The 10252-nt window shown below is 54.9% G+C and overlaps 2 protein-coding genes across 2 annotated transcripts; one reads left to right on the top strand and one right to left on the bottom strand.

The window, feature by feature from the left end:
- The first annotated feature begins 1187 nt into the window (after nt 1-1187).
- On the top strand, nt 1188-4824 carry GUITHDRAFT_151205 (hypothetical protein). The gene is made up of 15 exons (XM_005837557.1): nt 1188-1249; nt 1345-1447; nt 1749-1819; nt 1958-1991; nt 2040-2081; nt 2144-2208; nt 2262-2298; nt 2344-2414; nt 2562-2661; nt 2933-3005; nt 3138-3331; nt 3525-3656; nt 3703-3861; nt 4295-4392; nt 4576-4824. Exons 2-15 carry the CDS (start codon nt 1376-1378, stop codon nt 4673-4675), a joined length of 1248 nt encoding a protein of 415 aa, XP_005837614.1. The 5' UTR covers nt 1188-1249; nt 1345-1375; the 3' UTR covers nt 4676-4824.
- Nucleotides 4825-5096: 272 nt separating this feature from the next.
- On the bottom strand, nt 5097-5367 carry GUITHDRAFT_151204 (hypothetical protein; the record flags this gene model as incomplete). The annotated part of the gene is made up of 2 exons (XM_005837556.1): nt 5097-5177; nt 5224-5367. Coding segments are annotated over 2 exons (225 nt in total), but the record flags the coding sequence as incomplete, so codon positions are not given.
- Between the last annotated feature and the right edge of the window lie 4885 nt (nt 5368-10252).

Genomic DNA, 10252 nt, shown 5'->3' with positions numbered 1-10252 from the left:
TATTTACTGACTCCTCAGATATTGACTATGACAGTTGTACTTCCCAGGGGGGTAGTGCTTCCAATTGACTATATCGCTAAACTATCTAATCCAGTATTGACTAAAATACTGAATATATATTGACTATAGACGTGTCAAGGGACGCGGCTGTTGGGTGAACCAGGGGCCAATGCCCCTTGAAGTTTTGGGAAAAGAATGAAAATATTTCTATATATTTTAAAATAGTTCAGTTTTATTCATCACAAATTTCTCAAATCGAGTACCGGCTGGCCACATTTGAGTGGCTTGGATGAAGGTAGGGGTAGTCCTCCCAGGGGACAATAAAAACAATATATATATATAAGGATATTTTAAATGGTTTAGTTCAATGCGAAGAGTTGAGTTTAGATAGTGAAAGTACTCCTTTTCGATATCTTACAACTTGCACCAGCAAGGTTCGTACCACATATTTGGCGTAAACACTCTTTTTCGTAAAAGTACCCCTACCAGGGCATCCGACACCGAGGACCCCGAATCCCAAGACTACCCCTGTGTTATGGGCTGATCACCCCACCTTTCGTAGCTGCTCCTCCCCCCCCCCCCCTTTCTTGTCCCGTAATGGCGTGGCGAAGAGATCCGTAAAATCGGACGATGCCGGGAGCTGCAAGGAGCACGAGAACGAGCGAGAGCTCGTGATCGAGCATGCAAAAGCAAGAAAGACTTAGGATGGTGCAGAGAAAAACAAAGAGAGATTAGCCCATGCTCGTACTCTTTCCGTCAAGAACATGTTTCCAACCACGAAGCTTGTTTGTGGCGTAAGAGTGTTGTTTCTTCCCTCTCATCCTCCTCGATGCTCCTCTCGTCCCATCTACCTATTTACGCTAATCAAACCTTCCTCTTGATCAAACTATCAGCTCACCTCTGCTTGCTCTTGGGAATAGAGACGTTGAGGCTAGGCAACCTCTTCTCAGATATTCAATTCCGCATATCACGCCAACTTCCTTGTTTCGATTGCACGCCACCCAGAACAAAGCTAGAAGAGCACAAGCAGCACGAATACTTAGGATCCGCAGTACCTCGAGGGCTGCGCGCAAGGCACAGCGTGTGGTGTTAGACGAGCGGTAGGGATTTGTTGTGGAGCTGCGGTAGAAAGGAAGGAAGCCTCGGGCGTGTTTGTGTGGGAAGGGAGAGCCTTCTGACCCTGTTGGTAGTCCATGACCATCAACGTGTCACACATGGTCACCATGCCGACCATTTTGGCCTAGACAAGGTTGGGAAATGCCTCGAACGTCTCGTCCTCCTGCTCCTGCTCCTCCTCCTCCTCCCTCCATGATTGACGTCTGCTAACGATGATTCTGCTCGTAGATCTCCGCCGTGGTAGGTGGAGGAGCAAACGATGCCGGGGAACCGTGAATTGAAAGAAGTATCCCATGCAGAATTGGTCCAGCTCCTCCACCTACCAGAGAAAGTAACAGCTCTTCCCTCCTCCCGTTCCCCCCCCATTCCCCTCGCCCTCTCCCTCCTTCCTCCCTCTTCCTGCCACTCCCTCCTTGTCACTCCCTCCTTGTCACTCCCGCCCTCTCCCTCCCACTCTCCACTCTTCCTCCCTGTCTCCCTCGCCCTCTTTCAGCTCACTTCCCTTTGACCCGCTCCTCTCTTCTCCTTACGGCTCTTTGTACTCTCCCCTTCCCCTTCCTTCCTCCTCGTCTCTTCTGACGCTGCCTTCCCATCCTTCCTTCCTCCTGCGATTCTGATTGATTGCTGTCAAGATTGTAGCAAAGGAGTTGGGCATATGTGTGACTTCGCTGAAGAAGGCTTGCCGTCAATATGGCATCTACAGGTAGAGGAGGAGGAGGACAAAGGATGGCAAAGGAAGAGGAAGGGGAGGAGGAAGGATGGTAGCAGGAAGGGATCTGGAGTGGGAGGGGCAAGGGAAAGGGGAGAAGGAGAGCGATTTGTGTTGAAACAGCAACTGCAGGTGGCCTCACAGGAAGATTAAGTCCATAGACAAGGCAAGGAAGCACGAGCAGACAGTCAGCCCGCTGAGAACCTGTTGGCAGCACCTACACAAGCTCGAGGCAGCGCTGGCGACTTGCGAGAAGGTGGAGAAGGAGGAGGAGGAGGAGGAGGAGGAGGAGGAAGGGGTATGAAACTTGTCTTGCAGCAAGAGGAGCGAGCTCACCTTCAAGAGAAGAAAGCTGCCTTAGAGCAGGAGAGGAGAACCTTGCCGTGAGCGATGGAAGATGGAGGAGGAGGTTGCTCTGCTGACTGGAAGCTTTCAGCTACCGCCCGCGCTCTGCCGCAAGCGAGCAGGGAGACGTGAGCTTGCTTCGTCTCTTGTGTCTCGCTGAAGGGGAGGAGCAGCAGGAGGCTGAACTCTCGGAAGACTCTGACATCAGCGACCTCGTGTCTACTTCGAGCACAGTTGCTGCGAGGTGATGGAGGAGGAGCAGGAAGCGAAGCGAGGGTTGAGCACAAGGGGGTACCAGGTGGTAGTGATAGGGGTGGTTCGGTAGAGGCAGCAGGAGCAGGAGCGGGAGGAGGATGCCTACCCGGCAGCAGGTGCTGATGTGTGGACGCAGCCCGAGGACCATGGGAGCGACTCACGAGGGAGGAGCTGAAGGGCATGATGAAGTTTCCATGAGCCATACAGGAGGACTGAATGCCAATGGAATCCCGAAGGTCTCATCGTCATCATCATCATCATCATCATCATCATCATCATCATCATCATCATCATCATCATCATCATCATCATCATCATCATCCTTCTCCTCCTCCTCCTCCTCCTCCTCCTCCTCCTCCTCCTCCTCATCATCATCATCATCATCATCATCATCATCATCATCATCTCCATCACCATCACCATCTACATCATCTCCATCATCATCTCTGTCCTTGCATGGCTTGCCTTGCTTTCTCCCCCCTTCGCTTCTAAACGCAGTCTAAGCAGGGCCGTGTGCTCGAGAGGAAAATCCTCCAGCAGAAACTCAGGCAGAATCTTGAGATGAGGACGGAGCAAAAAGGTGAGAGAGGAGGAGGAGGAGGAGGAGGATTACTGGAAGGAGGAGGATCAATGAGGAGGATCACTAAAAGTAGGAGGAGAAGAAAGATTACCAGGAGGAGGAGGAGGAGGAGGAGCTGACGGGCTGGGCCAGCGGCGCATGGTGGCAGGGAGGAGACAGAGGAGGTCACGCATGTGATCCCGATGCCGAACCTGCTGGACGGGATGCAGGGCGGGAGAAGAGGAGGAGACGAATCGCTCAAGGTCGAGCTCACGTTGCCAGGAGAGATCGCAGAGGATATGGCCAAGGGCTACGTCTCCTTCAAGATCGTCCAGATACCGGGGCAGGTACCTTCCTTCCTCCGCTCCCCCTCAGTGTCCTTATCTTTCCCCTCTCCCTTCCTCCTCTTGTTGCTTTGTTCTGTTTCGTGCGCTTGTCCCCTCCTCCTCCTCCTCCTCCTCCTCCTCGGACCCCTCGTGGCTTCCCTTTCCTGCTTCTCTCTTTTCTTTTGCTCCCTCCTCTCTTGAAAACTGCTCAAAGGCACCCGAGCTTCACCTTTCCGCCCGGCGAGGCTCACCATCAGCCAAGCTGCTCGCCCGCCACTACTCCCACGCAGAGGCCGCGGGCTCTTCCTCGACCTCCTCCAACTTCAACAAGGACCCGATGGATCTGGTCTGCTGCTTGTCGTCGCCATCTCGTGCTGACCTTCTCCGTGCAGCCCACGGTGGGGGAGGAGCAGGCGCTGCATGCCTACGACTCGCTGCTGGCGCTGGAGCACGAGGACGAGGGCACGCCGCACGAGCCCAACGAGGACGAGAACTTCGATGGCTCTGGCAAGGACAACTGCGCGGCTGACTTTGTCCTGGATGATCATTATGTGAGTGAAGGAGGGGGAGCGGAGGAGGATAGGGAGAGGAGGACGAGGACGTGGACGAGGAGGGGAAGGAGGAGGAGGAGGAGGAGGAGGAGGAGGAGAGACGAAGATGCTCAAGTGTTTTGGGAAGGAGACACACACGAGCAGGACGACCTCTGCCCATGAGAGGGTGAGCAGGCTCCCGCTGCTGCACGAGTATCCCTCACCCTCCCCTGACGACGCTGAGGTGAGGAGGAGGGAAAGAACGAGGAGCGGGGCAAGGGGATCGACTGGTGGATGAGGGGTGGTAGAGCAGACAAAGAGGTGTAGGTGTAGAGGAGAAAGAGGAGGACAGGAAAGAGCTGGAGGGACCAGAGGAGGACAGGAAAGAGCTGGAGGGACCGAAGGAATATTGAGGGAGCAGAGGAGGAATCAGCGATCTAAAGTGCCTCCACAGGACGGGAGGGAGGCACCTGCCTCGCCGATCGCCGGCTTCAACTCGCTAGCATACACCAACATGCTCGAGGACTACAGCTGCTTGGTCGACGACTCCTCGTGAGCTTCTCTATCCTACTCCTCCTCATCATCATAATCGCCACCACCACCACCTTCATGACCATCACCGTCGTCGTCGTCGTCGTGATCGTCGTCGTCATCATCATCATCATCATCATCATCATCATCATCATCCCCTTCCTTCTCCTCAGCCGCCACCATCTCACATGTTCTGCCGCGCAGGTTTGGCGGGAAGGATCATCGCGCGGGCCTGCAGGACCTGAAAGCAGAGGACGACTTCGGCCTCATCATCGGCCTCTCCGAGATCGCGCGCAAGACTTGAAAAAGCTGCTTTTTCTCCTGTACTTCTAACGCTAACAGTGCTTACCTCGTGTGAAACTAGAGTGAACTCGTGAAGTGGTTCTGACCTGAACTGTATGACAGCAGCCTGTGCTCTGTCTCTTGTGCTACAATAAAAACTACTGACACCAACCTGCTCCCATCATGTTTGTTGCGCATCATTCCTGTGATGAACAGGATGAATGTATTCTTTGCAGCAAGCGCACAGTGGTATACAGGGAACATATGCACACAACCACGGTTGACTGAGACACTCCATGAAAGTGATGAACACATAGTTGAGAGATTAACGTCAGGTCAATCATGTGACTAATGGCACCACAGCGCTTTCGGATGATCAGTGTGCGGAGAAGACAAGAGAAGCAGTCTGGATTAAATTGTCTTAAAGGCTTTTACTGAGCATCTTACTGCTGGCGGTAGTCGCAGTAGGTGTGGGAGCGGCCTCCATCGCAGTTGTTGACGTAGCCGGTGGAGGGCATGTAGAGCTGCAAACAAGGTGAGACTCGCAGTGCGCATGAACAAGCAACTTACGGTGCCGTAGTAGTCGTGTCCAGAGCCCTGGCCATCGAACTCTCCGGATCCGAAGTAGATGTAGGAGGTTCCGTTGCCATTCACCCAGGACTGGGGCTGAATGCCGCTGGAGCCAGCATAGCCGGTGTCAAAAGCAACAGACTCGAGGACGGAGAACATTCTGCCAAAAGCTGGTGAGAATGCGGGATACGAATGTGAGTACATAACGATATGTATCAACGCAACAAAATCTCATTGACAAGATCAGGGTGGAGGGAACAGTAGTGAGCGTTCAAAGAGGAAAACTGCGCAGAAAACCATGTCCTTTCCCAAGTGCATCTCCATCAACACAAGACGTGACAATTCTCTGTGATCCGACACAATGAAGACATTCAAGCATCATGATTCCAAGCCCTCCTGGTCGTTAGATCCCCATTTCCATTCCAGCATGCAACAGATCATCTTCTCATATTCCTCCATACGTACATGGCGCTTACTGCGTCAATTTCTGCTTCCTGTATATATACCCCCACCCCTCTCCCCCACCCCTCACCCCCTACCCCGATATCCTCTCTTTCGTTGGAAATCACCCTATACAACAGACCACCCACCAATATTTCTTACTGATGGATCAGTGTCAAAAGAGGGGTGATCATTGATCCCCACCCCCTCCCTTATTCAGAGATCGAATCAGTGATCTCACGAGGGTTCAAACTGAATCAACAGTCTATCCCGGATGGGGTAGGGTGGGTCGGGGGAGGATCTATTTCTGGTGCCTCGACTTTTTTTTTCCATCCCTTTTTTGGAGCAGCTACCACCCCACCTAGTCCTTATACTGACGTTTCCATAGGGAAATAGGGGTAGGAGCAAAAATCATGATGCTCGAAACGGCGGCAGGACGGGTACTTTGAAGCCCGGAGGAACACCCCTACCCCTCAGTACTAGCACAAGGCCGGGTGATGATCCGATTCGCCGGCCGGGCCGGGCCCGCGGCCCGGAGGCCGGCTAGCCAGGAGGCTAGCAGCCTGGGCCCGGGAGCCGTTGAAGGCCGTAGTAGCCCCGAGGAGGCCTCCCAGCGCCTGCCCTCCGAGGCTCGGCGACTGCCGGGGCTCTGCCGGGCGGCGGCTTGTTCCGTGGCCCCACCGACAGTGACTGAGAACATTGGGCCGCTAACTTAAAGTGACTAACCGTTGAACCGTTGAACCGGGCCGGCGCAGGCCCGCAGTCATAGTCCCGGCGCCGCGAATCGCGGCGAATCAGTGTCCGATCAACTTGATGTGACAGTGTGGAGTGGGCTTCAAGTTCTGAGTCACAACTGCCATGTCGGACGGACTCCGGGAGTCCGACACGAGTCATCACCCAGGATGGCGACGCCGGCCAAGGCCCGGGACTCTGGTCCGATTCACAAGCATTCGTGGGAGAGCTGTTCCTGAACTTGGTCAATCAATGGCCTGTTCCAGACAAGAGATTCAGCCTGTTCGACTGCATCTACTTCACCCTCACCCGCGACAGGAGCAACAGTAGGCACCAGATGATCCGTGCTAGCTAACCCTGACTGCGGCGTGAGTGTCCTTGATGAACCGAATCCTCAAGAAGAGATCCCTCTGGAAGGTTGTCTTCCCAGAGTATAACACGAAACAACTGAATCCATTCCGCCCGCTCCCTTATCAAGCTCAAGAACAAGCAGCTCTCTACCCTCATGCAGGAAATCTCGACCCCCAACACTTCCTCCTCATACTTCTCAGCTGAGCTGAGCTGAACTGAGCTCAGCTGAAATGAGTTCTTGCGCCGCCTGAGGCTGTCCGTAGAAACCGTCAACAAGTACCACGCGCTCATCTCCCCCCCTCAAAATCCCCAGGATCAGACCTGATAGACCGCACCAGGAAAGAGCTATCCGATATCGACAACGAGTGGAAGAGCACGATGGCCCGGCTTCTCAATCTCTCTTATGCCCATCCTTTCCAAACAATCAAATTTCTTCCAACCGAACCCTCCTTGACTCCAAAAGAATCCAACTTCTGAAAACATCGAGGGATCACAGGAAGACAAGGTCCGATCTGCGACAGTTGTGCAGCCTCGGTACCAAAACTGCATTGAACACACATTGATTGTTTTATTGCAGAAATTGCATGCATGAGTATGTTGCATGTGTCTCATTCCACAAAATCAAAAATCTAGTAACAACAAGGCAAGTAATCTCTTCCCTTTATCCTGGATGGTAGCATTCTGCAGAAACTCATCCATGAAAAAAGATACACAGGATCTCACGCGCTTCTGTCGCATGTAGTCCTGCAGAAAAGTGTGAATGAATAACCAACAACAACAACAACTACCCTGTTCCTTGAAGTGGAAGCCAGTGTCAACAAAGATTCAAAAGCCTTCTCCAGAACACCTGGAGCCCACGAGTACCCCTCCATCGCCCCCACGATCGCCTCGATGCCCCCTTCCTCCCTGATCTTGTTCCTGTTGTCTTCGTTGTTTGCAGCCAAGATTGCAAGCGCCAAGCACGCCCATTGCTGTACTTCCTTGCTCCCCTTGTGTCGCTTCATCGCTTCCACGATCGCCCTGATGCCTCCTTCCTCCCTGATCTTGTTCCTGTTGTCATCGTTGTGTGCAGCCAAGGTACTAAGCGCCAAGCACGCCTGCTCCTGTACTTCCTTGCTCCCCTTGTGCCCCTCCATCGCCCCCACAATCGCCTTGATGCCCCCTTCCTCCCTGATCTTGTTCCTGTTGTCATCTTTGTGTGCAGCCAAGATACTAAGCGCCAAGCACGCCCATTGCTGTACTTCCTTTGCTCCCCTTGTGCCCCTCCATCGCCCCCACGATCGCGTTGATCCCCCCTTCCTCCCTGATCTTGACCTCGTTCTCCGCATTGTTTCCAGGCAAGATTCCCAGCGCCCAGCACGCCTGCTGCTGTACTTCCTTGCTGCCTTTGTGCCCCTCCATCGCCCCCACGATCGCCTTGATCCCCCCTTCCTCCCTGATCTTGACCTGGTTATCGGCAATGCTGGTTGCCAGGTGCCCCATCGCCCAGCACGCCTGCTCCTGTACTTCCTTGCTCCCCTTGTGCCCCTCCATCGCCCCCACGATCGCCCTGATGCGTCCTTCCTCCCTGATCTTGACCTGGTTATCGGCATTGCTGGTTGCCAGGTGCCCCAGCGCCCAGCACGCCTGCTCCTGTACTTCCTTGCTCCCCTTGTGCCCCTCCATCGCCCCCACGATCGCCTGATGCCTCCTTCCTCCTGATCTTGACCCTGTTGTCATCGTTGTTGGTTGCCAGGTGCCCCAGCACCAAGCACGCCTGCTCCTGTACTTCCTTGCTGCCTTTGTGCCCCTCCATCGCCCCCACGATCGCCCTGATGCCCCCTTCCTCCCTGATGTTGATCGTGTTATCGGCGTTGTGTGCAGCCGAGTGCTTCAGCGCCCAGCACGCCTGCTCCTGTACTTCCTTGCTCCCCTTGTGCCCCTCCATCGCCCCCACGATCGCCCTGATGCCTCCTTCCTCCCTGATCTTGTTCCTGTTGTCTTCGTTGTTGGTTGCCAAATGCCCCAGCGCCCAGCACGCCCATTGCTGTACTTCCTTGCTCCCCTTGTGTCGCTTCATCGCCCCCACGATAGCCTCGATGCCCCCTTCCTCCCTGATCTTGAAGGCGTTATCGGCGTTGTGTGCAACCAAGTACCCCAGAGCCAAGCACGCCTGCTCCTGTACTTCCTTGCTCCCCTTGTGCCCCTCCATCGCCCCCACGATCGCCCTGATGCCCCCTTCCTCCCTGATCTTGACCTGGTTATCGGCGTTGTGTGCAGCCAAGTTTCCCAGCGCCCTGCAAGCGTGCTGCTGTACTTCCTTGCTGCCTTTGTGCCCCTCCATCGCCCCCACGATCGCCTTGATGCCCCCTTCCTCCACCGATCTTGACCTTGTTTGCCGTGTTGTTTGCAGCCAAGATTGCAAGCGCCCTGCACGCCTGCTCCTGTACTTCCTTGCTCCCCTTGTGCCCCTCCATCGCCCCCACGATCGCCTTGATGCCCCCTTCCTCCCTGATCTTGTTCCTGTTGTCATCGTTGTTGGTTGCCAGGTGCCCCATCGCCCAGCACGCCTGCTGCTGTACTTCCTTGCTGCCATTGCTTCCCATGTCGCCTCCACAATCGCCTCCACAATCGCCTTGATGCCCCCTTCCTCCCTGATCTCGTTCCTGTTGTCATCGTTTCTTGCAGCCAAGTTACTAAGTGCCCAGCACGCCCACTGCTGTACTTCCTTGCTCCCCTTGTGCCCCTCCATCGCCCCCACGATCGCCCTGATGCCTCCTTCCTCCCTGATCTTGACCTTGTTTGCCGTGTTGTTTGCAGCCAAGATTGCAAGCGCCCTGCACGCCTGCTGCTGTACTTCCTTGCTCCCCTTGTGCCCCTCCATCGCCCCCACGATCGCCTTGATCCCCCCTTCCTTCCTGATCTTGTTCCTGTTGTCATCGTTGTTGGTTGCCAGGTGCCCCATCGCCCAGCACGCCTGCTGCTGTACTTCCTTGCTGCCCTTGTGCCCTTCCATCGCCCCCACGATCGCCTTGATGCCTCCTTCCTCCCTGATCTTGACTTCGTTTTCTGTACTGTTTGCAGCCAAATTTCCCATCGCCAAGCACGCCTGCTCCTGTACTTCCTTGCTCCCCTTGTGCCCCTCCATCGCCCCCACGATCGCCTCGATGCCCCCTTCCTCCCTGATCTTGACCTTGTTTGCCGTGTTGTGTGTACCCAAGCACCCCAGAGCCCTGCACGCCTGCTCCTGTACTTCCTTGCTCCTCTTGTGTCGCTTCATCGCCCCCACGATCGCCCTGATGCCCCCTTCCTCCCTGATCTTGTTCCTGTTGTCATCGTTTTGTGTACCCAAGCACCCCAGCACCAAGCACGCCTGCTCCTGTACTTCCTTGCTCCCCTTGTGCCGCTCCATCGCCCCCACGATCGCCCTGATGCCCCCTTCCTCCCTGATCTTGTTCCTGTTGTCATCGTTTTGTGTACCCAAGCACCCCAGCGCCCAGCACGCCTGCTCCTGTACTTCCTTTCT

The sequence above is a fragment of the Guillardia theta genome (genome assembly GCF_000315625.1).
Source record: "Guillardia theta CCMP2712 unplaced genomic scaffold GUITHscaffold_14, whole genome shotgun sequence".
NCBI classification, from domain to species: Eukaryota; class Cryptophyceae; order Pyrenomonadales; family Geminigeraceae; genus Guillardia; species Guillardia theta.
The sequence above is the reverse complement of the archived record's forward strand: the minus strand, read 5'-3'. Positions and strand labels throughout refer to the sequence as shown.

What these genes read in the sequence shown, in the direction of transcription:
- GUITHDRAFT_151205 (XM_005837557.1), top strand. Translation starts at nt 1,376, where the DNA reads ATGCCGGGGAACCGTGAATTGAAAGAAGTATCCCATGCAGAATTGGTC. An exon ending in TCGTCCAGATACCGGGGCAG is followed by an intron (nt 3,332 to 3,524) that starts GTACCTTCCTTC and finishes AACTGCTCAAAG; the next exon opens with GCACCCGAGCTTCACCTTTC. An exon ending in TTGTCCTGGATGATCATTAT is followed by an intron (nt 3,862 to 4,294) that starts GTGAGTGAAGGA and finishes GTGCCTCCACAG; the next exon opens with GACGGGAGGGAGGCACCTGC.